The following is a 27448-nucleotide window of genomic DNA, read 5'->3' on the forward strand; positions in this document are numbered from 1 at the left end:
TTTTTAAAAGGTCCAGGATGAGTCTTCTAGAAATTCTGATGTAAGTTACATGTGAAAAAAGGTACATTCTCTCTGAAATTCAAGATGGAGTGATAATTTGGATGTCATCTATGATGTAAAAACAAAATGGTCTATCTCCTAAAACTACAGCCAAGCCTGTCCTGGTCCTGGCTGCAACTTTACTCCAAATATGGACATTCCTGGAAGTCAAACAGCTGGGAGTAGTGGGGTTTGGAGGTAGAAAACACCCCTGAAGGAGAGCTGGAATTATGTTAACAGGTGATTCTCTCTCAAGGGGTTTTCCTGCTCTGGGTCTTGAAATCTTGCATCTCAAGTCCCGTGGGACACGATATTTAATAGTGGGCTCTGACTGGGTGCAGTGGCTCACGCCTGTAATCCCAGCACTTTGGGAGGCCGAGCTGGGCAGATCATGAGGTCAGGAGATCGAGACCATCCTGGCTAACAGGGAAACCCCGTCTCTACTAAAAATACAAAAAAATTTTTAGCTGGGCGTGGGGGCGGGCGCCTGTAGTCCCAGCTACTCAGGAGGCTGAGGCAGGAGAATGGCATGAACCCAGGAGGCAGAGTTTGCAGTGAGCCGAGATCCTGCCACTGCACTCCAGTCTGGACGACAGAGCGAGACTCCGTCTCTAAATAACTAAATAAATAGTGGGCTCTGCTGGGGAAGGGCCCTGCTGGGGAAGTTAATCAAAAGGTGCCTGATGAACCCCACCCCACCCAGACGCTAACTTATCCACAAAGGGAGGTTCTTTGAAACTGCTCCTTTCCAAAGGTTGAGGGACAGCCCTGTCCCCAACAGGTTCATGTCAGATGCCACTGGTGCTGTTATCAGAAACCCCAGGGCCACAGGTCCCCCTGTTCCCATTTTCACCTCCCCCAAGAAACCAGGACTTAAAACTTTCTAAGAATTCAGATTCTTGGCTTTTTTTTTATTTATGAGGAATGTATATTGTTAAGTCACTGTTATCAAGGGACACATAAAAGCGGAATCATAAAACTGGACTGCAGCCATTTTCACGGTACCCAAGTCTATGCTTGGGGTCTTCCTGACTCTGTTCTTGGAGTCAAAACCAAGACTCCAAAAAACCAACAAAGTCCCTTCAATGTGAGGAAAGGAAACAGCTTCAAGCACTGACAATTTTTACAAGTGATTATTCAAGGAATGCACAGTAGCCACAGTTCAGACAAATCAACTACAAAAATCATTAAAAAGAAGAGTGGGGAGGGGCGCTGCTTATTAAAAACAAAAGACTGGACAAAGAAATAGAAGATAACAGTGGGCGGAAGCTCTGCCTCCTCTGTCCCGTGTGACTCAGAGGGGCATGGGGGCGCGGGGGTGTGCGATCTGACACGGCTCATTTCCAGCAGATGCATGGAATTCAGGGATGCCTCGCGCTCTTCCTACAACAGAAACTGAATACTACAGGCTTGCTAGATAAGATCTCAGGGGTGAGTGGGGGTTCTGATCTTGTGAGAGCCCGTGTTCCCAGTTAAAGAGGAGGCAGCTGGCCAGAGCTCTGCTGGAGAATCTAATGCCCAAGACGGACCAGAGAGGCCAAACAGCTTGAGGACTCAGCAGGTGACAACCCTGTAGCCTGGAGAGGGGCTGCGCTGCCTTCTGATGCTGAGAACCACAGACCTCTCTGACCTGGATGTGGGTGCCAAGACTGATTTACTGTGCCCCCAGCAGACCCAGAGCCAGGGAGCAGGCCTCTTCTACCCCAGGAGACAGGCATCATTTCCCTACCGGTTCCTTGGGATGCTTTGGTGTTCTGCAAAGGCATCCTTAGTCTATTTTTTAAAGTTGCATTTTCTTATTTTGGTCATTTTTTGGTCAAAAGTACCGAGGGTATAGAATAAAAGCAAAGATGTGAATGTCTCTACCAGACAGAGGGTGACCTAGTCAGCAGTTTGGAGGGAAATCATCTGAGGGTGCTGGCTCAGCACATTCTCAGATGAAGGTCTGTCATCTAAAGGAGAGAGGCAGGCTCAGGTCCTGAAGGTCGCAGAGCCTCAGTAGTCCTCCTGAGTGTGTCTAGCTGACTGTTATCAAGTAACACGTAAAAGCAGAATCACAAAACTGGACCGCAGCCACCACAGCACTCAAGTCCATGCTTGGGCTCTTCCCTGCTCTGCCCTTGGAGTCATGACCAACACTCTAAAAGTCAACAAAGTCCCTTCAACATGAGTAAAAGAAAGTTTCAAGCATTGACAATTTTTACGAGTGACTATTCAAAGAATGCACAGGAGCCAGAGAGCCAGACTCCACAGGGAGGCCAAAGGCTCTGAACACACGAGTCAATGTTCATGGAGGTGTAGACAAAAGATTCCACCTCACAGAGTTTGAAGACAACCTGTCCTTTCACCCACTACTACTGCTTTCTATGTCAACACTATAAAGATCAGGTCTGCACTCTGCCCACGAGCCTACTTCTGAAGCCATCTGGAAAAATGAAAGCACTTGGATAAATGGAAAAGTATGCCTGAATTTTAAATCTGCTCAATTATAGGTTGTCTGTAGCAGTTAAGAATCAACATCTATGGCATTCTTTTAAACACTCCTAATTTACATATGACTTAGTCAACTTCTCTTGGTGTCACTGTCATGAGAGATATTATGCAGGGTAGAACAGTGACGTGAGCCAACAGGATTTTTTGCCCTTATTCTTGCTAAGTCATGATTATCTGAGCAGAGATGATTTTCTACCCTCTAGGATTTGTCCTGGATTTTTTCCTACGTTGGCTAGGGTGCACGCCCAGCATTTGCAGGGCAAATTCCTAGGAGTGCTTTAGGAGAAGAGGCAGCTGGAAGCTTGGCAATATCCCAAGGCATGCCCGTGCTCCTGGGAAGTGGTCTGTGTCACCTTGCTGGGTGAAACCTCCGCTATGGCTTGGGCAACTCCCTTAACCCAGTCTGGCTGGTTCTAGACTTCCCTGCTGCCGGGGAAAGGGGCACACTTCCAGGGAAGCAGCTTTCCTTGCCTTGCCCGCCCTGCAGCTGGCTAAAGTGCAGGATGGGAGGATGGCAGGGCATTATCTGTAGGCTCCAATCACACTTCCGTGGCACTGGGAACTGCAGTTTTCAACTCCTACCCTTACAAATGTTTCACCAGATCCTTTAAGTTCGCCTTTTTACCCTCTGAGGGAGAAAAGGAGAAATTCTGATCACAAGGAAAGAATCTCAGAAGGGGAAGGGGGAAGTAGAGGGGTCTGCGTAATCCACAAAAGAAATCATCAGTCTCGGACATGATCCAGAATTGACTGAAACCTAATCAAGACCACAAGAGGTCAGTGTAGCAAACACAAAGGGAAAGGAAATGGAAAAAAAAAAAAAACTTTTAAGAGGAAATGGACTGCAGGTGCTCAGTGACTATGTATGCTTTGAGTATAGAAAGAAAAGATCACTTCTTAGGTTTCTACCTCTTCACTTGGGGGAAAAAAAGGGGGGCCTGGCCAGACCTTGCCTAGCAATCCCAAAGAAAGCAGGATAAATGGGAACCCAAAGTTTTCAGTATCACCAATTATGGCTTAAAAAGAAAAAGAAGGAGGAAAAAAAAATCCCCTGACCATGTGATGAGGAATGCTACGACCTACCTCTCTCTCACCCTAGTATGACACACCCTAATCCATCTGTCACCGGAGCATACTATACTGGGCAGAGATAAAAGTTCTTTTCCTCCTGGGGTTTGCTAATCCAGTTCCCATAGCCCATATCCTTCAAGCTTTTTTTGAAGTAGTTCTTGGCCGTCTCGTAGTCACGGGCAGCTTTCTTGGCCTCACCATAGGAGAGTCTCAGTAGATCCCTGCGGTAACGGAAGGAGCAGAGCTTCTTAAATAGAAGAAAAATGTTCTTTTTGGAGACCCGGGACAATTCATTCCGTGGCCTAGAGAAACAAAAGCACTCATTATTCACCTGGGACCTGTAAGATGAGGAGCTCACAGTGGAGAAACCGTGGCAGGGAAGGTGGCTCTCAAGCCCTGAGACTGCAGAGGTATGATGCACCCTTGCAAGTCAGGGCAGAGGCTTGGTCCTCACTGCGCTCTCCTGTCTCCTTACCCATCCACGGTGCCTCTGGTACCGTCCAGGATCTCCAGGTCATAGCCATCAGCCAGACACCAGTTGACGCTTGTCTCCTTAGTCTTCCCAGATTGCCTTTTGGAATCATATACGCTGACTCTGCCAACCTAGGAATCCCAGAAGCAATGGGAGAAAGATGGAAACCTTTCAGGAGTAAGATTCTGAAGCAGGGACTCGAGACTTATAGCAAAGAGGAAATGCAGAGTCATGATCTTTCTCCTGTATTTAGGGTTCTGTTTGGCTAAGACAGAGCACACTCTAGACATACTAACTCCACCTCGATTCAGATTAATTCCAGACTAAGAGAAGGAAAGCCCTTGGCATCCAAAAGGAAGACAGTTAAAGTTCTTGGGACACCAACAAATGTTGGTGGTGGGCCACTGTGGGCAATGTTCCCTTGTGGGCTACCACTGCGGGCAGTGTTCCCCTGGGGGCAATGTTCCAATGTGGGCTACCACTGCGGGCAATGCTCCCCTTGCTCACATTGTACATTTTTCCTCTATTTACGTGACTGCTTGAAAAGGAGAAAAATGTCAGGGAAAATAGAAGGGGGGTTATAGCACCTTGGGGTGGTTGACAATAAAGGGATGTCGTAGTCCATCCTCAAATGCACTCCCATCTCTTGTCACACGACAGCAAATAGCCCGGGTCAGATGCCCTTGGCTGAAAAGGTAACCTGTGTACAAAAAAGAGAAACATATATACCTGTGTTTGCACCAAATGCTGTTAAGAGGCAGGGGCATGTGGGGATTTTGGAGGTATAAAATGCAGTTGTCAAGAAAGAGAAACAGCTGCCTTGTTAGGAAGCACCTTCTGACCGGGGCTACCCAGGATCTCCCTACCACAGCAGACTGGACAACCAGTAACTGAGGGGTGACTCATGCTCACTTTGACAGGGGAGACAAAACACCTGGCAACAAAACATGCCGTTTGGGATTTGGGCACAAGGACGACAGACCAGTTCCCGATCCCAAGGCAGGCATCTTACCCAATGTAACAGATTTGAGATAAATGGGCTGCAGGAAGTGGGTCAACAGTGCCCCTTGCAGGCCCAGCACATTCCAGCGTAGGATTTTGTCACTACAGGACATGGTACGGAGTCTCTCCCCGAGCCGAATGCCATCCCACGTAGGTACAATGTCACTAGATTCCACAGGGATTGTGCCTTCTCCTATGTGAGAGACTTGGGTCAGACTTACAGGGGCCAGTGGACCAAACCACTCCCTGGCGTGGTTTTTATCCTCCTTAAGCTTGAGCCACAGGCAACATTCATTCATTCTTCACATATTTCACAGCATCTGCTATGTGCCAGGCACTATGCTTGGTGCTGGGAAAGAACTTGGTTAGCAAAACCAAGTAAGATGCTTGTCCTCCTAAAACATCTACAGTGGGGAGGAGATTGAAAGGGGAGAGAACAGACACTAAACCAGGAGCCAGTACATACAGAAGAATTCCACATGCTGATAGTGCTCTGAAGGCTTTGAGGGAGCTATGACGGAGGACCACAGGGGGAACCTCCTGGGACAGCAGCAGCAGGGGAACCCAGACATGGAGGAGAAGGACAGCTGGAGTAAGAGTGTTTCAGGCACACAGGACAAAAGCAACGGCCCCAAGGCAGCCAGCGGATTGGCTGTTTAGGGGGCAGAGAGCCAGTGTGGACACAGCATATGCGAGGAATGGGGAAAGTGGCATGAGAGGAGGCCGGGTGATCACAGCAGGTTTTGCTTGTATATGCAGTGCAGTGGGAAACCACCACAGGGTTTAAAAAAAAAAAAAACAGCTTTACTGAAATATAGTTCACATGCCATACAGTTCACCCATTTAAAGCATACAATTCAGTCGTTTTTAGTATATTCACAGACTTCTGCAACTGTCACCACAGTCAATTTTAGAACATTTCATCGCTCCAAAAAGAAACCTTCTACCCATTGGAGCAGTCACTCCTCATCTCTCCAACCCTCCCACTCCTGGCCCTGGCAACCACTAATCTACTTTCTGTCTCTATGGATTTGTCTATTCTGGACATTTCATATAAATGGAATCATACAATATGGGATCTTTTGTGACTGGCTTTTTTCATTTGGCATCAAGTTTTCAAGTGCATCCATATCGTAAGCATGTATCAGCACTTCACTTCTTTTTATGGCCAAATAATACTCAATTTCTGGATATACTTGATGTTTTATTTATGAATCCATTAGCTGATGGACATCTGGGTTGTTTCCACTTTTTTGGCTCTTGTGAGTAACGCTGCCATGAACATTCACATATTAGTTTCCGCGTGGACACAGGTCTCCATCTCTCTGGAGCATACACCTAGGAGTGGAGCACTGGCTCCATGTAACTGTGTCTATACTTTAGGGTATTTAGCAGGGTTTCAGGACCACCATGATGACTGCTGACGTGGCCTGCACGCAATGGAGTGGATGTGAGGAGACAGTAAGGAGACAGGAGAGGATAGGAGAGAAGGAGCCAGTGGACAATGCAGAGTCAACTGCCAGCTAGACAGGAGGGACCCGGGCACTTGGCATCCTCATCTGTCACCTCCTTAGGGCTTGGTTGTGCCGCACTCTTCATTTCCTCCCCCCTTTCTCGAGGCGATCCTATGCATTCCCGTGGCCATGAAGACCCTATAGGGGGATGACTCCCATATTTCTATTTCCAGCCAAGCTCCCTCCTCTAAGCTTCACATGGGAACCCCCACTTCCTATTTGACTTGGGGATCTCCAAGGTCTCCCAAACTAACACATTCAAAATAGAACCTTGATCTTACCACACAGCTCCCCACCCAGGTCTTCCCTTTCCTGTAAACAGCACCTCTGTGCCCAGTGACTAATGGTAAAATCCTAACAGCCTTGCAGAGACTTGGGGGCCCGGGGTCTTGCAGAGCCTTTTGCAAAAAGGAGGCGGGGGCACGTATCACTCACCATTTTCCACCTTGGTGCGGAGCTTGCCTTGTTTGGGATTCTCAAAGACAGGGTAGTGGCGGGAGTCTGTGCTTTCCATAGCACGGTCGCTGCAGGACTTGTCAAAGAGGGCACCATCTCCACATGGAGCGGTGCTGAAAAACAGGGGTGGCTGTTAAAACTCACCTGTGGGAAATCTGCAGTTTCATGGGGCTCCAAAACAACTAGATGTGACAGAAGCAATGGACGTTTTCTAAGGCCTACCATGGGAGACTGGAGGTGGACAGCAGTATACGTGAGTCATTCTACACCTGAATATGGACCTCAAACCCACGGTGGAGTGTGGCTTATTGTATGAGGTCCGATTTACAGGCCAAGAGAGCATTCGGATACCCAATTCTAACAGCCTGGCAGGGCCCACCCTGGCAGCAACAGGAACTGTACAGACCTGATATAGAGATGGAATGACACAGTCTTTTTTATTTGGAGCTTTTCTCCTCCCTTAGCAGGTTCAAATATACTATCCTTCGCAGTCTGGGGGTTGTATTTCATTAACTCACTGTAGAGAAACCTACAAAAACAAAGTCTGGTTAGGAAGGTAGGTTCAATTCTGGGAAAAACAGTTGCTTCTATAATCGGACCTCCAAATGAGCAAGTAAGGAAAAGCCTCAATGTTGCAGACCTTTCACAGTTTCTCAGGTGGAAATTCTCCAGGGAAGACCCCAGCATTTCATAAAGCATAGTTAGCCTTTTGGGTCTCCTTCATTTCTGCTGAGGGCTCCTCGCTATGGCAGCTACAGGGATTCTAGGGCAGAGCAAACTGATTCAAGGACTACAGGAAGCTGTTGCTCCTTTCCAAGTCTCTCCCTTCATAAATTAAAGAAAAGGTGACTTAGAGAAGAAAGCTGGCAGGGGCATCAAGGTTGTGTAGGTCCTCAAATAGAAATGGAAAGCTGCCTCATCCCCAGGGCCCTGAGGACTAAAAGGTCATTTTGTGTTTTCCGAAAAGGACATGAAGCAGCAGAGTTAGCAGAAAAAAGGACAGCATTTAAAACCACGCGGAGTAGTGGGAGGCAGCTCAGGTCACAGAGGGGATGGATTCCACCAGACAGGTTCAAATGGACGGGTGAAAAGCAAAGGCTGCCACTGCCACATCATGACCCGTCTGTCTGAGGGGGATTCAGAGAGGCCATGTCAGAGCCACGTGCGACAGGGAACTGGAGCTCTCCAGAGCCGGGCAACCAGGCCACAGCTCTGATCTCGCTCACCTGATGAAGCCTCTCCGGGAGATGATTTCTGCATGGCAGTCATTGACAGTTTCTCCCTTCAGGCTGAGAGAATCTCCTTTCACACAGCGATTCCCTAGGAAGGTGTTTAAAACAGAAATAGAATAATGGAAGGAAACTGATGACAAACAGGATGATGGCTATTTGTTCTGAAAGCTTCAAGGCAGAAACAGCCTCAGCTTCTCAGATCCTAGACTCCCATATTCTCTCCTCTAGGAACTAACTCATTCCTCACTCTGAATTGACTGCAGCTAAAATGAAGTCTCTTCTCCCTGCCTTGGACTTGCATGGACTCCAGGGGAGGATGAGAGGGACCCGCTTTCAGGCACCACAGGAGGCGGCATGACTCAGCCTCACTCACCTGTTCCCAAGCTGACGACGACACCCATGTCCTCAGAGTCTTTTTTCATAACGATGGCGGCCAGAATCTTGCGGCCGAGCAAGGAAGGCTGGAAGCTGTTAGTCAGAGTGTTGAAGCACCGGTGGCTCAGCATGGCTATCTGGTCATGGAAGGTGCTGCCAGTGAGAGGGAGCTGTGGGGAAAGGAGGCTGTGTCAGCACCACAAAGCTGAGGCTGCGTCCACCATATACACCATGGCAGGGAGATCAAGCTCTACTTGTCGTGTGAGTCATCTTTTCCTTCTTATATCTAGTGTCCCAGTTATATGCTCTCTTGAGGCTAAAAGTAAAGCCTAGGAATAACTCGCATGACAGCAAGAGCCACCTCCACTTAGAGAGAAGTTAGGAGGACCCCCCACCCCAAAAAAAGGCACCAAAAGTAGACGTCTTAACTGTCTTTGGCTGTGCTTCTGGGGACCTTGAGAGGAGGAGCATAGTTCTTCTGAGACTGGCCCCTGTCACTGGGGTTACCTCTGTGAAACCCATGCGTTCTGCCTTCTCGTTCTCCCCAATCAAGACACGGAGAGCCGCATCTGCTGCTTCCTGCTTGCCTTGCTTCTTGCTGTGTGCGCAGACGGCTGGGAACCAGCGACCCCCAACTTTTGCTTGGTAAACGAACCTTTGGGATGAGAAGCAGAGAATGAAGACAAGCGCCAGATCCTGACAGTTGTTCCAAGGAAGGGTTAGTTTTGCTGAAGATGTGGCCGGTCTTGCAAACATATGGACCTGTCAAACAGAAGCTGTCTCTAAGGCAGCATGTCCTAGATTTTGGTCATTCATGAATCGCCACATGATTTGTGCCAGATCCAGGTATCACTTGGACTATTACTTAATATTTTTCTCTAAATTGACTTCTTAGAGTCAGCCACTGTGGCTCACACCTGTAATCCCAGCAACTTGAGGAGCTAAGGTGGGAGATCACTTGAGGCCAGGAGTTCAAAACCAGCCTGGGCAACGTAGTAATCCCCCAGGCAACATAGCAAGACTCCTGTTTCTTTAAAAAAGAAAAAAAAAATTTAGCTGGGCATGGTGGTGTGTGTCTGTAGTCTCAGCTACTCAGGAGGCTGGGGTGAGAGGATCACCTGAGCCCTGGAGGTCAAGGCTGCAGTGAGCTATGATCCTATCACTGCACTCTAGCCTGGGCGAGAGAGCAAGATCCCCATCTCTAAAATAAATAAACAGACTCTTTAAAAATGTAAATATCTGTAATACTAGGTATGAAAAAAGAGATAAAAATGTAAACACACTGAAATAGGAGACTTCGTATCACTATTGTAAATGGAAAACCAGTATCACCTGCCACATATTGAAAGTGGCTGTAAAACGGGATATGATAAAATCATGTTATAAAATTCTGACCAGATACCGTTACCAACTTGGACTCTTACTTCATACACTGATTTTTAAAGCACCCAGCTCCATTCCCTCATTTACTTCCTATTAGCTCAAGGGGACTTGACCTGGAAAGGTCATTAGGTCAAGGTCGGCCTTAGGCCAGGCACTCAGGCTTTTCTGGGAGTTGTTTTGCAACTCCTGGCAGGCTTGAGCTAACTCTGGGTTAAGGAATGGATCCTGGGCCCGTGAGCTGTGCTGATAATAAAGTGCCCAAGTGGAGCAGGGAGGTGGCTTCTACTGCTCCGGCCGGGAATTTCCACAAACACAGAGGGAAGGGCACGGTGAAGCAAAACAGCTTGGATATGTATCAGACAAGGCATCAAGAATCCTAGCTTTCAACCAGATCCTAATCTATTGGCTGAGAACCCAGCTTTGGATACTCAAACTGCATACAACAGAGGCTTCAGTTTCAAGACTTAGCAGCTCAGACAGTAAAAGGAATCAACGTTTATGTTCAACCACATGGAGTTTCTCACTGTTCCTTGATGATCCGAAGCAACTGAATGCCTTCACTCCTTTCTTTGCCCATGCTGGCAGGCTCGTGCAGGCCAGTGGGCTTAAGTTCAGAATGAGAGGGACAGTGGCGTGAAAAGAGGATGGTGAAGGGGGTCAGGGACAGATTGTGTAGGATCTTTACCTCAGGGATCCAGGAGAATTTCATGACTGCCCTATGTGTTTGAAAAGAATATGAACTCTTATGTGCAAAGTTTTACAATAGTATGGTATGTTTACATACATGATAAAAGTTTGTTAATTATGCAACTAGAACCCTTTAGAGCTGTGCTATCCAATATGGTAGCCACTAGCCACATGGGGCTACTGAATTTACGTTAATTACAATGCAATTAATAATTCAGTGCCACAGCACACTAGCCACAGTTCAAGTGCTCAATAACCGCATGTGGCTAGTGGTTGGCCTTTTTAGTGAAATGAGTTAAAGTGAAGACAATGAGTATGAATAACTCTGAGAAGTTTGGCTGTAAGAGAAGCAAAGAAATGAGATGGTAGCTGCAGGAAGATATGGGGTAGAGGGAAGGTTTTTAAAAGACGGTCATGGGCATGTTTCAAGGCTGGTGGGAATGATCTGAGATGGAGATGCTACAGATGAGGGGAGAGGAGACAACCAAGGCGGTAAAGTCTTAGAGCAGATGAGAGGGATGGGGGATCCAGGACACAGGGACAGGATGAGGGATACGTCCTTCACTCTTGCTGGTACAGATGGAGGTAGCGGGGTAGTTTGGTAATGGAAAGATAAGGTATTTCTTGTATGCTTACTGCTATTTTTTCAATTAAGTGTGAAGTAAGGTAGTTGAAAGTGAGGAACGGGGTATGGGTGGAAATCTGAAGAAAGAGGCAAAGGTCTGAAATGGTTCTCTCAGCAGAGGAAAGAAAACTAAGAAGAAAAATGCTGGGAAAGGGACAAGAGTGTGGGGAAAGGGCAAGTCACAGTCCTTTATTAAAAACCTTCAACAGCTCTCCACTGCTTTTGTGGTCAAAGCACTAACGTGACTAAACAAGGCAGGCCCTGGTGGGCCACCCTGACTACCTAATATCCTCTAGTGCCAGCCTTCCCTTGTGCTCTCTGCTTCACCCGTAAGGGCCTCCTCTCAGCCCCTTTGCCAGCTCTGCTCTTCTTCCACCACAGGATTTAACAGTGTCCTTCACCTAGAACCCTTGGTCTCTCTCTCTTCATCATCCTTAAAGTCCCAGCTCAGGCAGTACTTCTTGGGGCAGCCCTTCCCCCTCTGCTTACTAAGTCAAATTGTGCTATAACTGATTCTCACTGCAACTCGAGCCCTTTGGAATACTTATCAAATATGAGATCTTACATTTTTTTAGGTGACAATTGGTTAATGTTTGGCTCCTGTTCTAAAAAAAAAAATAAAGAAGATACTCCATAAATAAGCGTTGAGTAAATAAAGTAGAAAGATCAGTTAGGAGGCTATTTTGACAGTCTAGATGAGATAGTGGCTTGGATTAGAGTGCTGACACTGGAGGTAGAAAGAACAGGAAGGGATATGGGATAGAAATTCTAAGTATAACTAATAGGACTTAAGGATGAGTTGACAAAGGAGGTGAAGGAGGTAGAGGAAAAGATGATCCTCAGGTTTCTGACTGGAGCCACTGGGCAGACAGTGGTATCACTCACTGAGCTGGGAAAGACTAGAGGGAAATGAAGTGAAAGGGGCAAAACCCAAGAGTTCTGCTTTGGACATGTCAGATTCGGGACGTTCATCCAAAGAGAAGTGACAAGTAAGCAACTAGATGGAGGAATCTGGAGCTCTGAGTGGTCTCCAGCATTTAGATATTAAAAGTCATGGCCGGCGTGGTGGTTCATGCCTGTAATCTCAGCATTTTGGGAGGCCGAGGCGGGCGGATCATCTGAGGTCAGGAGTTCAAGACCAGCCTGGCCAAAACCCTGTCTCTACTAAAAACACAAAAGTTAGTCAGATGTGGTGGCAGATGCCTGTAATCCCAGCTACTCGGGAGGCTGAGGCAAGAGAATTGTTTGAACCCGGGAGGTGGAGGTTGCAGTGAGCAGAGATTGTGCCATTGCACTCCAGCATGGGCGACAGAGTGAGACTCCACCTCCAAAAAAAGAAAGAAAGAAAGAAAAAAAAAGTCAAAAAATTAGTTAATATCACCAACAAGAGTAGAGAGAAAGGAAAAAAAGAAGACCCAGCATAATTCACATTAAGAAAGAACGAGAGTATGTTATTAAGAAACGTAGTTACTCAATTAGCATTTCCCCTCTCTATGCAACCTTCCTCAACTCCCTGGCAGACACTGGCGGCAGTGCCCTCTGTGTCCCCACAGCACTCTGCATTCACCTCTGATGGCACATTTCTTTTTCTTCTTTTTTTTTTTGGAGTCTTGCTCTGTCACCCAGGCTGGAGTGCAGTGGCGCAATCTCAGCTCACTGTAACCTCCACTTTCCGGGTTCACGCCATTCTCCTGCCTCAGCCTCCTGAGTAGCTGCGACTACAGGTGCTCGCCACCCCGCCTGGCTAACGTTTTGTATTTTTTAGTAGAGACGGGGTTTCACCATGTTAGCCAGGATGGTCTCGATCTCCTCACCTTGTGATTCACCCACCTCGGCCTTCCAAAGTGCTGGGATTATAGGCATGAGCCACCGCGCCCGGCCTGATGGCACATTTCAATACTGCTATGGCTATATGTCTGCTACGCACTTGGGCAACATTTTTTCATATCTTCAATCTAGTTCATAGTGAGTTCTTACATTCTCAATGAATGGCTGACTTGAAGTCCTAGAAAGGATTTCATAGAAGATTTCACAGAAGAGAAGGAGGAAATGAACTGAACCTATCATGTGAAGGCCTGTGCTTAAAGATAAGGAGATGCTTATTGAAAGCGAAGGATATGAAGTAGTAGAAGAGCAGCTGGAGAGAGACTGGGCCTCTCCTTTTCCAGATGGCTTAAACAGTGGGCAGATGTGTGTTCTAAATTGGGTCATGTTGGGCAAAGGGCTACTTTAAAAAATGTTAAAAGTTCTTACGTATCAATAAAGAGTAACAATCTGAAAGAAAACTGGAAAACGACAAGAGCACGTGGTTCACAGAAAAGGAAATGCAAATAACACATAAATATGAATACATGAAATGACATTACTTCTATTTTTTTTTTTGAGACGGAGTCTCACTCCGTCACCCAGGCTGGATTGCAGTGGCACAATCTCAGCTCACTGCAACTTCCGCCTCCCAGGTTCAAGTAATTCTCCTGCCTCAGCCTCTGGAGTAGCTGGCATTACAGGCGCGTACCACCATGCTCAGCTATTTTTGTATTTCTGGTAGAGATGGGGTTTTACCACGTTGGCCAGGCTGGTCTCAAACTCCTGACCTCAAATGATCCACCAACCTCAGCCTCCCGAAGTGCTGGGATTATAGGCGTAAGTCACCATGCCCGGCTGACATTACTCCTATTAAGGAGAGACAAATTTAAAGTAACAAGATAGCATTTTATAAGTTTTAAAGTGTCCCTCCTTCCCCAGAAGCAAACACAGTTGCCAGTTTTTTCGATCCTTCAAGAAAATATTCTAGCCATATACAATCTTCACCTCTCCCCTCACTTTACACCTTGCTTTTCCACTTTGTGATAGACCTTAGAGATTAAGAAAACATGCCTGTTGCATGGCAAGAATGATGCCATCTTGATGCAAAACCACCATGACCACCAATATTTGACTCCCGCATCCCAAGGTGCTTGGTAGCATAAATAACTCCACACAAAGATTTCTACCAAGCCTCCCCGCCAGCTAGTGCTCATAAGTTTCACAAGAAAGTATAAAGTGTGACCAGCTGCGTGTTTAACCAAAAAAGTCTCTATAGGAAGCACACTTTCTGGAGGATAAGTGCAGGGATCCACCGTCTTGCAGCCACCCAATACATCATTTCTGTTCCTAAGTCCTATTAAATATTTCTTTCTGAGAAACTGAATTTGTCAGCTTCTATTCAATGAAATATTATGCAGCTATGCAAGGAGTCTGGTAAGTAAAGCAGTCAACATGTAAAACAGAAGACATATCTGTTTAAAAAGACAAAAGGGAAAATGTGCTAGTTATGCATAGCAATTTCTAGAAGGACTCAAGAAACTGGTATAGTCACGTACTGCATAACAATGTTTTGTTCAATGACAAATCACACATATGACAGGGGTCCCATAAGATTATGATGGAGCTGAAAAATTCTTATCACCAAGTGCAGGGGTCTGTAACCCGTTAGGAACCTGGGCACACAGCAAGAGGTGAGTGGCGGGCAAGCAAGCATTCGGTCCGAGCTCCGCCTCCTGTCGGATCAGCAGCAGCATGAGATTCTCATAGGCAGTGCGAACTCTACTGTGAACTGTGCATGCAAGGGATCTAGGTTGCACGCTCCTTATGTATTTACTATATTTTTATCATTATTTCAGAGTATACTCCTTCTACTTTTAGAAAAATAAGTAACTAAAAAAAGCCTCAGGCAGGTATTCCAGAAAGCACTGTTACCATAGGAGATGACGGCTCCTATGCATGTTATTGCCCCTGAACACCTTCCAGTGGGACAAACGTGGAGGTGGAAGATGGTGATACTGAGGATCCTGACCCTGTGTCGGCCTAAGCTAATGGCTAATGTATTTTCATCTTAGCTTTTAAGAAAAAAGTTTAAAAAGTTTAAAAAAAAATAAAATTTAAAAACAGAAAAAGGACTATAGGATAAGGATATAAACAAAGGAAATATTTTTGGATAGCAGTACATGTTTGTGTTTTAAGCTAAGTATTATTACAAAAGAAACAAAAAATAAAAAAGTTTATAAAGTAAAAAAATTACAGTAAGCTAAGGTTAATTTATTATTAAAGAAAACTATTCTAAATAAATGTAGTTAGTCTAAGTGAACAGTGTTTACAAAGCCTACACTAGTGTACAGTCACGTCCTAGACCCTCACATTCACTCTCCACTCACTGGCTGACTCACCCACAGCAACTTCTAGTCCCGCAAGCTCCATTCATGGCAGGCGCCCTATACAGGTGTAGTATTTTTTATCCTTTATGCTGTCTTTTTACTGTCTTTTCTCTGTTTAGATAGAGACACCAATACTTACCAGTGGGTTGCAGCTGCCCACAGTATTCACTATAGTTACATGCTGTACAGGTTTGCAGCCTAGGAGCAACAGGCTGTACCATACAGCCTGTACGTGTGTAGGAGCCCATACCATCTAGGTTTATATAAATACACTCTGATGTTCTCACAACAACAAAACCATGTTTCTCAGACCGCATCCCAGTTGCTAATGCATGACTATAGTAGTATACGGGTCTGGGGAGAGAAACTGGAAGTCTGAGACAGAAATGAGACTTTTCATTGAAATGACTACTTTTTCAATCAGTTTAAATGATTTTTTTCAAGATGGAGTCTCACTCTGTTGCCCAGGCTGGAGTGCAGTGGCGCGATCTCAGCTCACTGCAACCTCCACCTCCCAGGTTCAAGCAATTCTCCTGTCTCAGCTTCCTGAGTAGCTGGAATTACAGGCGCCTGCCATCATGCCCAGCTAATTTTTGTATTTTTAGTAGACACAGGGTTTCACCATATTGGTCAGGCTGGTCTCAAACTCCTCCTCAGGTAATCTACCTGCCTCAACCTCCCAAAGTGCTGGGATTACAGGCGTGTGACATGTCTGGCCTGACTGATTTTTTAATGTACATATACATTCCTTTAAAAATTAAAAAGTCAAAAAATTAAAAAGGATCATGCTTATTGGAAGAGTGAACACATTCACTGTTGGCAAGTCTATTGTCTTCTAAAAGGCCATGGAGACAGGGCTGGACTTGTTTCCCTCAACTCGCCCATTCTGTCCTACACAGCTAAAGCACACCCTTGTTTTCCCCGGGTTACAGACCGCCCCAAGTGGTGACACATGCATTAGCCAGGACTAGGACACTCACTTGGGCTCGTGAGGAGGTCCAGACTGGTCGACCAACTTGAATTCAGCAGCAAAGCCATGGGAGCGGGCGTACTCCAAAAGGCCACCCACAGGATTGGTGTTCAAGTATCTCACAAGCTCGCCAATCTTCCTGACCTTGTTGGGCATCACGGATTCCAAGTTATCAAGTGACTCTGAGATCATACCTTCGGGCTAAAGGAGAATCCGTCAAACAGAGGAGCCGTAAACACTTCAGGAAATGTCGAGGGAGTCACTGGCAATCTCAAACCACTCAGTTGCTAAAAATGGCCTGTATCTTTTGAGTAGGAAAATGCCCTACCTGGTCATCAGAAGTCATGGAGTTGGTTGCCTCCCCATGCAGGGCCTTCATGGCTTCCTCTGCGGCCATCTGCTTTGCCACTTTCTTGCTGGGGGCACTCACACTGGGGAAAGTCTGGGCTCCCACTGCAACACAGTACTGGAACCTGATAGGAGATGAAGCAAGTAGAAGGATTAAAATGATTTTGATTGACGAGCCTGATCTAGCCTTGCGGGCTGCCATCCTCCACTACTGGTAATTTCCTTGAACACATCACCTCTGTGCAGTCACATCTCATGCAGTCACTTCTGCCTTGAACAGCCAGTGTCTCTTAGCCTGGCTGACCCCTTTCAACATTTAAGCATCAACCTAGTTTCACCTCTTCCAGGAACACCTCTCTTGAATATGTGAGTCTACAAACCCACAGGCAGACAGCTTCTCACCCACCAACAGTGAGTGACCTCCAAGCCATGAACCTCCCCAGTGCTTGTAGATAGAGTGGGCCAGGAATTCCCTTTGAATTCCTAATCCCTAATTCTCTGCCTCACAAGCAGCGACCAGGCCCTTAGAGCCCTCCTTACCCCATTTTGAAACAGGAGAAATTGGTCAATCTGCCATCCCTGAGGAGGCAAGGAGGAAAATGTGTCTCTTTTTCTTTTTGAGAAAACCTCAGCTGGATAGAGGACACGTGGAACATACTTGGGCTCATGGGCAGGGCCTTCTTTGGACAGGAGACGGAATTCGCAGGAGTTCCCCAATTTGTGCATACACTCGAGCAGTGTGGTGACGGGGCTCTTCCCAGAAAAGAAGGATGTGGCTGAAGGGGTGGGGGTCTGGGACTCTGTGGTCTAGAGAAAATGAGAGACAAGAAGAAAACAAAACTAAGAAAACACTGGTTAGTCCATCACAGAAGAGGGGATGGGGATGGGGGACTTTCTTCCCACCAACTGTCAACGGGTTGGCTTTCCAAAGTTAAAGGAGCTGCTGGGGCTCTCATTCCATATCTTCCAAGAGAGGAGATTGGCCTCAATAACCTTTCAGGTCTCTTTCAACTCTGAAATTCTGTAAATCCAATTATGTTGGGAAGGAGCAGAGAGAGGAGCTGGATATGAGAGGAGGAAAGATGGGCTGGCGAGGTAGGGTAGAGGGAACAGTGGGAAGCTGACTCCGAGATAGTGTCAGTTCTTTAGGCTGGCATTACTTCAGGGGAGTCAGTTACAATTCAGACACTGACAGGGAACTGATAGCCTCCCAGATGGCAGGAGGACACCTACCTTCTCTGATTCTTTTTCTGTGGAATAGTGGGATGATTCTTCTGATTTTCCACTGTCCTTGGCTTTGGCTTCCTCTAGCAGAATTGTCATGGCTTTCATAGCTGCATCCTGCTTGGCCACTTTCTTGCTTCCAGCTTCAGCTGGGGGAAACTCTCGGCCATTGATGACAACCTGGAATTTAAATCTTGACGGAAAGTGGTTAGATGTGTGAACAGGAGTCTAAGTCATTCCTTCTGCCTTCTCCAAAGAGACCTTCAACCTGGAATTTTCTGCTACGCTAAGGGACTTTTGACTTGTGGGCGAGATGAAGGACAGGCCAAGGAACTCCTTCCTACTACTTAAGGTTCAGCCTGTCCTTTCTTTTTGTAAACAAAGCAGCCAGTGACTCTTTCCCCATAGCTCAGTGAAGCAAACATAGGCACAGATGATAGGAAACTAGCTCAGGGGAAACCCACTATCTTTTAACAATGAATTAACATAAACTCCCCCTACACAAAATTGATGGGCCAAAAATCGCCATTACAGTCTTGTGAGCAACCAAAAGACCTTCATTCTAAAGCAACTGTGATAGACTGGCTTCCTCAAGGGAGGGTCCTAAAAGATAGTGAAGGCTTCTTATAACCCAGTCTCTCGCTCCCCACTACCTAGGGGGATCAGGCATTTGCCACTTATTAGTGGCTGGCTTTTGTCCCTAGACCTGTATCACTGTAGTTTGTTAAGAGTCACTCTATAGCTCCATTTGTCTCAAGCTATTTTCTACATAACAAGGAATTTCCCCTTGTTATGTAGAAAATAAAAAAGCATTTGTTCTAGGCTTCTGGACTTAGCCTAGGCCCCTCTTTGTTCAAGTGTTCAAATGTGGTGAGCTCTTTGCTCAGTCTGCGATTTCATTTAGAAAAGTAGGTCTTTCTTATTTCCTAGGTCTTCTGATATATTTGAACATGGCACCAATGTTTCTTATAGTGTGAGTCCAAAGAATGATTAACCACAAAATCCACTGCTTTCCTCCAACTCTAGGGAGGAAGGATGGAGACAAAAGAGAATGACGGCCATCCAGTCTCTACCCCAAACAATCCAGCTCTGGCCTTGCCAGCTTTTGGACACACACATCCCCTTCTCTTAACAGCTCTTCTGAAATGCCAAATTGTTATCATGAAGACAGTCAAGACAAGGAATAAGGGCCCTAGCCAGGAATCTACACCCCTAGAAATCAGGCTATGTAGACATAAAGGTCAGTGGAATTCTCCCCCATCCTAGTGGCTCTTTCTTTGGCTACAGCTGCAGCCACTCAGCTTCAGTGGTTTTGCTCTCTTTTATGCCCTTTAGCAGCTCCTGTTTTCCTCAATCTGTCCACTGGCCTATTAGGACCTACAGTGTAGGGCCTGACCAGCTATCTGAGTGAGGTAATTGCTGACTTCACAGCTCAGGAGTGGCAGCAAGTGCTAGCCCACCCATCTGTGCAGAGGAGGTGTATAAAATTAGAACCACCACCTTCAATAGGCAGGCAGGCAGCCGTGCATGCGCTCCTCCATCCTTTCCCCCCAGCAGCTATGCAGAGGGGGGACTGTGGACCTGCAGATGCTTAGCAGCACAACCCACCCCCCACTCTGTGTATACAGCCTGCCCCAACCCACCTGCTCCTGCACTTCTCTCAGAAACAGCTTAGGGAGGACGGGAAGGCCTATAGAAGGGAGTTAAGTCTTTATTACCTCTGGCCTTAGGAGGCAGGCATGATGCTGATGCATGGAGACCAATCATTTTTTTTTTTTCTGGGATGGAGTCTCGCTCTGTCACCCAGGCCGGAGTGCAGTGGCACCATCTCAGCTCACTGCAACTTCCACCTCCTAGGTTCAAGCATTCTCCTGCCTCAGCCTCCCAAGTAGCTGGGATTACAGGCAAGCACCACCACCCCCGACTAATTTTTATATTTTTAGTAGAGATGGGGTTTCACCATGTTGGCCAGGCTGGTCTCAAACTCCTGACCTCGTGATCTACCTGCCTTGTCCTCCCAAAGTACCAGGATTACCGGCGTGAGCCACTGCCCCTGACCCTCAAGACCAATCATTTCTCTTTTTTTGAGACGGAGTCTCGCTCTGTGGCCCAGGTTGGAGTGCAGTGGAGCAATCTCAGCTCACTACTACCTCTGCCTCCTGGGTTCAAGTGATTCTCCTATCTCAGACTCCTGAGTAGCTAGGACTACAGGCACGTGCCACCACGCCTGGCTAATTTTTGTATTTTTAGTAGAGACAGGGTATCACCATGTTGGCCAGGTTGGTCTCAAACTCCTGACGTCGTGATATGCCTGCTTCGGCCTCCCAAAGTGCTGGGATTACAGGCATGAGCCACCGCATACGGCCAAAACCAATCATTTCTGAAGAAGCTTCATTACAGTCAACAGAGTCAACCTCCCCCTTGTTCAGCCAAGATTCTGGCTGGTCCAAGGTCTATATTCCCTGCTTAACATCTGCAGAAAGGGCCAATCAAGGGGGATTTAGCTAAAAGGCAGAAGGGAAGGAGGAAAAGATAGGCGCCACCAAATGGCACTGCTCACAAACTAGCCAAGACTGCGTCAGGAGCAAGAGCACCTGACCCCAACCCTAGGTACAGTCCTAGGTGGTCTCTTACCGAGGTTCATGGGGTGGTCCACTCTGCTCTATCATGTTGAACTCACAGGTTTGACTAGCGAACTGGGCATATTCTAACAGCCCGCTGATGGGGTTCTTCAGCTGGCACTCTGTCAGTTTCTTGTAGGGTGAACACCGTGGCAAGCCATGACTGTAGAAGGAGGGCATCTCCATGATGGCTCGAAACTCACCTGGTGCTGCGCGGATACTATTCAAGTCATCTGGGATGTCATCTGTGGCCCACTGGCCATTTTCAAAGTCAACATACCCTGCTTTTGAGGGGCCATTGTTATGAACAGGTGGTTTCAGTCTTACTGGTTCTGGTCTTGTCTCCTGCCTGTTTTCTAACTTTATGACAGGTTCCTGCCCATTCTCCACTTTTTCGGTGGTTACCATGTTATTTGAGGCATTTGATGTGGGTGTATTACAGGTGAGAAACTCTGTGTTTCTTTTGGTCTCAGGGATTGCAGCTGGAGCGGTTTCAGGAACACTGTTCGTATTTCTCTTGATTTGCATCCTCTCTCGCTTCTTGTCTGTCAAATGCCATATGGGAGGGGTTGTCCCTTGTCTATAGACATCCCCCTGCCTTTCCATGTCAATTAGCACGGCATTTATATCTCGGGCCTTGGTGAGGCCAATATTTTTAGCCAAATTCAGGGCAGAGGAGTCAGACACATTGAAGAGATAGTCGCAGATTTTCTCCTTGATCTCAGCCATGTCAAAAAACTCAAGAGGATCTTCCAAGGCAGATGTGGAGTTTCTGTCTTCAGGTTCCAAACTCGGCTCTGAGTTTGGGACTCCTTGGCTATGACCGTCTGGTCTTACCACTCCGCTGTGCTGGTTCCAAGCCTGAGCTGAGACTGTGATAAAAGGCTCAAGATCTTCTGAGACAGATGTGGAGTTTCTGTCTTCAGGTTCCAAACTCGGCTCTGAGTTTGGGGCTCCTTGGCTATGACCGTCTGGTCTTACCACTCCGCTGTGCTGGTTCCAAGCCTGAGCTGAGACTGAGATAAAAGGCTCAAGATCTTCTGAGACAGATGTGGAGTTTCTGTCTTCAGGTTCCAAATTTGGGTCTGAGTTTGGGGCTCCTTGGCTATGACTGTCTGGTCTTACCACTCTGCTGTGCTGGTTCCAAGCCTGAGTGGAGACCGCGATTTTCCACAAAGGGGGTGTTCCTGCCTCTTTCTGTAGCTTGCCCTTGTTTGCCAGGGAGTATAAAACTCGATTGATTTCTTTCTTTGGAGCCCCCAGTTTCCAAGACAGATCATGTGCTGTAGTGGCCTTCCCTTCCCCAAGCTCTTCCAAGAACTTTAAGATCCTTTGTTCCTGATCTTGGTTGATACTCAGTTCCTGGAAATGTGAGGAAAGGCAATCAACACCTCTCCGTGGCGGAATCCTGCCACGTGGTGAAGGATGCTGGAACCCTCTCTGGAGCCTCTGACTTCCGAGATGCACGCACCTGGGGACACCCCTGATATCCACTTGCCTGCCTCTGGTACTAGAGGCAGGTAGTACTGGAAACCTTGGCTGGAGTCCTGGGAGGGAAGGTGGCAGTGACGGTGTCTGCTTTCTAATCACCGGCGCTTCTGGGATCTGCCCCTTGAGAAACTCTATTTGCTTAAGCAGGAAACTATTGGGGGAAGATCCTGGCCCAGGCTGCTGGTATCTGAGCTTTCTGTGCTCATAGCCTTGAAATGGATGGGGGTAGTATCCGCTGAGGGAATACCCCTGCAGAATAAGACAGCAGAAAAGAAAATGAATTAGGGCTGCAGTGGTGAACCTGTGGAGGCCCCTCCCTTTGCTGCCTGTGGAACAGCCCTTGATGGGCTGAGAAGGCAATTGAGCCATGCATGGGCTTATGACTCAGCTAGGGTGACTTGCCTACCTCCTAAAACCTGCCTAGGGGCCTGCCAACAGGAACACGGAGAGGGGGGCAGGAAGCAAAGCACGCAGAGCTTCCAGGAGCACAGAGGTTCTGAGGCCTCAGCATAGCCTCTCCAGCAACCTTACTTTTCCCTTTGATGGAATTTAAGGGAGTTGAGAAGGAAATTTTCTAGTCAAAACAATTACCCTTTTAAAATTAGAACAACAAATAAATATTACTTTGTTTTGAAAACAAAAACAGAAACCTGAAATAACCAGTACAATCACATGAAATAACCAAGGGAGACGGGACTAGGGAAGGGACGAGATGACCTCTCCTTGAGTCAGGCTCACTAGCGCACAGCTAGTGCACCTCCGCCCACCTGTCTCTAAGATCTATCGTTTAGATGACTATGACAAAAGAATAAATCTGATTGGATCAAACTGAACCCCAGTCCTCCAAGGCTGTAACAGTACAGTAACAAAAACAACCTCCAGGTGGGAAAAGGCCACGGGACCTGAGAGTCATCTCTGTGGCTCTCCACTGCCATCCCGGGAGGATCAGAATTCGGTTTTCAGGGAGCTGGAGGGTTTCCTGATAAAAATGGCACACTGTCCTCACTCTTCAGTGTGGTACCCAGGCTCAGAAGGGATGCCAGAGACTTTTGCCCAAACCACCCAGGCTCTCCTGGATGTGTGGAGCTGGCAGCATCTGCTCCTCACCACCTCAGACCAGCCCTCCTTCCCTAGCTACCTCCCCATAGCTGCTTCCACCGCATGTTCTTCTGAACCCTGACGGACAGGGCATAAGCAACCCCATGTTCTCATCTGCACATTTACCACAACACTGAGCACCTGTGACCCCTTTCCCCACCCACCCACCTGCAAACCAGTACTGTCTTCTCCCCAGGGCTGTTCATTGGAGGGTGATGGAGCCAAGAAGTACTTACAAGCCTGGGGGTGTCAGTAAATACCTTGCTTCCTTTCCCTGGGGCTTGCAGACTGGGAGGAGGGATTCTGGCAACATTTGCTCACACTCACCACCCCCTCCTCAGACTCTCCTGAAGGCTGCACAGGTAGAGCTGGGACCCTTTCTTGCATAACTCTAGCCTTCTACTCTTCCACATCCTGACACACTTAGGGGATTTTAGCATTCTTGTCAATCACTCTCACGGTGCCCTGGCTACAGGGATCCTTAACCCAGTAATCTCCATCTCTACCTTTGCCACACAATTGGCTTGTCTAGCTACTCCTTCAATCTCACTATGACTGTAACCTAGGCCATCACACCAAGACCTCAAATCCTGCAACTCTTTTACAGTGGCTGACAAACTTTTTCTATAAAGGGCCAGATAGCTCTGCCACTGTAGCGCAAAAACAGCCTCACACAATAACCAAACCTTTATTTACAATTCATTTACCATGAAGTTTTATTTATAAAAACAGGTAGTTTGTACCTGTGGGCCATCGTTTCTTGACTCCTGCTCTTTTCTGATGGTGACTTCCCTGTGTTTCTACAACTTCCGCTCCTTACTCTGGTGAAACCTGCTCCTCACATGACCCTGGCGAAGCCGCCATTCAGCCACCCTGATTCTTCCCCACTCTGACTTCACGTACCTCCTCACCCCACCTGGATCTCATGTCAGTTCCCTTCTCCACCCAAGGCCCACTGTACCCCTTTTCTTCTCCAAAGCTTCCCAATGGTACTGGAGAAGGACCCTGACTTATGCTAACAGGGCCCATAAAAATTCCTTCTCTTCAACTTCAGTTGGGTCTTCGCTGTGTGGTGGTCAATTCTGTTTAACGAACATGCGTTAGTGCACTGTGGATTGAGCACTCTTCTTTTAAAAAATTCTCCTCCCAGGGTGTGGTGACACAGCACCAAAGGTCTTTCACTTTTTCTTCTTTGTCCCTTTTTCCCACCCCTTATAATTTTTTAATAGCTACTGTATTAACAGTTCCACCCTTTATATAATCAGTCTCCAAGGTTTTAAGGACCTCTTCTTCCTTTATAATTTATTTCCTAGGTTGCTTTAATCACTGCCCGAACCTAAACTAGCCCTCTGAGGCAAAAACACTCAAATCTACTATGTCCAGCCACTACCTTGTGTGGGAGCTTAAGATCTGAATTTCCAACTATGTCGACAATCTGTCCACTTAAATATCCTGCCATAATTCAAGCAGCACATATTCTGAACCAAATTAATAGATCCCCTCAAACTCAGCTCCTTCTCCTGTAGTTCTTATTGCTAATGGCATCACTCTCCTCCTAGCCTACTAAGGCTAGAAACCTGAGTCATCTTTGCTGCCCGCCTCCTGGCCTCATCTCCTGGATCTAATCAGGTAGTTGCTAAGTCCCGCCTTGTCTGCCACCTCTGTACTATCTCTTACATGTCTTCTTTCAGTTCCAGCCCCTCATTACCTCTTACTGGGCCACTGCAACGGCCTCTAATCTTCCTATCCCTCTACATGCCAATCCAGGTGGCACATCTCCCTCCACCGCCACCTATCACAACTCTGACCCTTTCCTTATAGAGCTCCTTAAATGCCACTTGCTTCAAGAAACTCCTTGATTCCCACCTTCTTCAGCCCTTGGGGTTTCCTCTCCTTGAGCTTCTCCCACTCAGTACCTGTTAGACCATTTACTTTACCTTGTATAAGAGTTATGGATTTTTTTTTTTTTTTAATGGCACACACAGATTGTAGTGTCTGAAAGGTAATTAACATTAGGTGTCCTACAAGTTATACTCAACTCTCTATTCTCAACATTCCCAACACAGTATTGATGAGGGGCTTCAGTTGATTCCACGGTGAGCTCCTGGGATCAAGGACTATGCTTCAATCATCTCTGCCTCCCTAGCACTTGGCACAAAGTTGATTCTCAACAAACATTTGTTGAATTAATGACTGCATGAACAAGATGCCACTAAGCAATCATATCTTCTTCCTTGTTCCTCTTGCTGCACCCTCGCGCCCACCATATTGCTAGGAACAGAGGCAAATGTGTGTAGAGTGAGTGCTGGCTCCCAGAGCTTAGATGTTCTCCTATTAGCTCTTTGAGTGACCTTGGAAAAAAAACCTGTGTTTCAAAGTGGTTAAAGTCAGTTAAAAGCTAAATGTTTTTTAAACTGCTACTCTTGGCCCAAATCTGGAAAATATTTTAATGTCTGTCTATAGAAGAGTTAAATTATGATACATTCATTCTATGGAATAGTACTTACACAGTTATTTTTATTTTTATTTTTATTTTTTGAGACAGAGTCTCGCTCTGTTGCCAGGCTGGAGTGCAGTGGCGTGATCTCGGCTTACTGCAATCAGGCTGGAGTGCAGTATAATCTCAGCTCACTGCAATCTCCGCCTCACGGGTTCAAGTGATTCTCCTGCCTTAGCTGGGATTACAGGCACGTGCCACCACACCAAGCTAATTTTTGTATTTTTAGTAGAGACGAGGTTTCACCATGCTGACCAGGACGGTCTCGATCTCCTGATCTCATGATCCGCCCTCCTTGGCCTCCCAAAGTGCTGGCATTACAGGCATGAGCTACTGCACCCGGTCAGTTATTTTATTTTTTCAAAATGTGTCATATCTATTTGTATTCATCTGGGGATAATTTAGGAACCATATGTTAAATAAAACAACAAAAAGTTGTAGAATAATATGTACATTATAATTTTTTTCCCCTAAACAAAAAGAGAAAATCCATGAATGTGTATGTGTGTGCACACTGGAATGAACACAGAGAAAAGAAAGGATATATAAATTTGCTAAAGGATATCTTAGGGCAGTAGGGTTAGAGGGAGAGGGGGAGATTAATTTTTCTTTTTGCCCCCTTAAGTCCCCTAAAAACCAAGCCACCACTGAGAACAGCCATTTGGAAAGCTACTGAATAGGAGAGCAAGAAAATGAGCAAGCAACCCATAGTGGTCATTTCTAAATCTCTCAGCATTGCCTCTATGCAAATTACATAACAAGTTGTTTAACATTCATTGCTCCCCAAATTTCACTTTGATCTGGTCTCACTACCAGACCAAGAGATAAGCACTACCCCCTTTGCCTTTACCCCACGGGTTCCACAGTGTCATACACTGATACCTGTGCAGAAATGCTTTTCCTTCAAGGCAGGCATCCCTAATCCTTTCAAAGGAGTGGTATGTATGTATATCTTAACGAAATTGAGGTATATAATTTAGATACAGTAAAATTTATCCTTTTAAGTGTATAAATTTATGAGTCTTGACAATCGCCACCACAATCAAGATATAGAACATTTCTATTTCCCTAAAAAGTTTTTTCATGCCACTCAACAATCAACTTCTTCCATGATACCCAGTCCCTGGCACCCACGGATCCACTTTCCATCCCTATAACTATGTGTTTTTTCCAGAATGTCATATAAATGGACTCATATAGTATGCAGTCTTTTGAGTCTGGCCTCTCGTGCTTAGCATAACGCACTTGTGAATCACCCGTGTTGTTACCTGTAACAGTAGGTCCTCCTCACTGCTCAGCAGTTTATCTGTTAACCTGCTGAAGGACATTTGTGTTTTTCCAGTTTTTAACTAGAATTTATAAAGCGGTTAACAAGCTTTCTCCTACAGCTTAAGAAGGGCCATTTTTAACTCCCGGAAGGCCTTCCGGAGGTGGATAGGGTACGCTGAGGATAGTGTGCGCTGCTCAGAGTCCGAAAGTTGTTCAAATGGTGCTAAAGCGGGGGTAGGGGGTTCCCAAGGGGCCCTAGCAGAAAGGGAGACGGGGTGTCTGCCTTGACATGGGCTCAGGCCTTCCTACTCAGAAGGGGGCGCATTTTCCCTCAAGCCCTCTTCACTCACTGCTCCATTCTGCAGAATTAACAAGCAGGATACAAATT

At 46.6% G+C, this 27448-nt stretch overlaps 1 protein-coding gene across 1 annotated transcript; it reads right to left on the reverse strand.

Annotated features, from left to right (window-relative positions):
• Positions 1-923: 923 nt before the first annotated feature.
• Positions 924-26105, reverse strand: ADAR (adenosine deaminase, RNA-specific). Its single transcript, XM_011987427.1, has 16 exons — positions 25804-26105; positions 21855-22445; positions 20719-21710; positions 18094-18277; positions 17519-17667; positions 16841-16985; positions 16523-16713; positions 9084-9309; positions 8653-8824; positions 8274-8367; positions 7454-7576; positions 7027-7160; positions 5088-5270; positions 4663-4775; positions 4079-4206; positions 924-3905 (listed from the first exon to the last, which is right to left on the reverse strand). The coding sequence occupies exons 3-16, from the start codon at positions 21432-21434 to the stop codon at positions 3668-3670; spliced, it is 2796 nt and encodes a 931-aa protein (XP_011842817.1). The 5' UTR covers positions 21435-21710; positions 21855-22445; positions 25804-26105; the 3' UTR covers positions 924-3667.
• Positions 26106-27448: the final 1343 nt, after the last annotated feature.

This window comes from Mandrillus leucophaeus, unplaced genomic scaffold (assembly GCF_000951045.1).
Source record: "Mandrillus leucophaeus isolate KB7577 unplaced genomic scaffold, Mleu.le_1.0 Scaffold310, whole genome shotgun sequence".
NCBI classification, from domain to species: domain Eukaryota; kingdom Metazoa; phylum Chordata; class Mammalia; order Primates; family Cercopithecidae; genus Mandrillus; species Mandrillus leucophaeus.

Excerpts from the sequence above, each read along its gene's own strand:
- ADAR (XM_011987427.1), bottom strand. The coding sequence starts at position 21,434 with ATGGCTGAGATCAAGGAGAAAATCTGCGACTATCTCTTCAATGTGTCT. Across the intron at positions 9,310-16,522 it reads GGACCTCCTCACGAGCCCAA|GTTCGTTTACCAAGCAAAAG; the intron begins GTGAGTGTCCTA and ends CTCATCCCAAAG. Across the intron at positions 4,776-5,087 it reads TCTCAAATCTGTTACATTGG|GTTACCTTTTCAGCCAAGGG; the intron begins GTAAGATGCCTG and ends TTTTGTACACAG.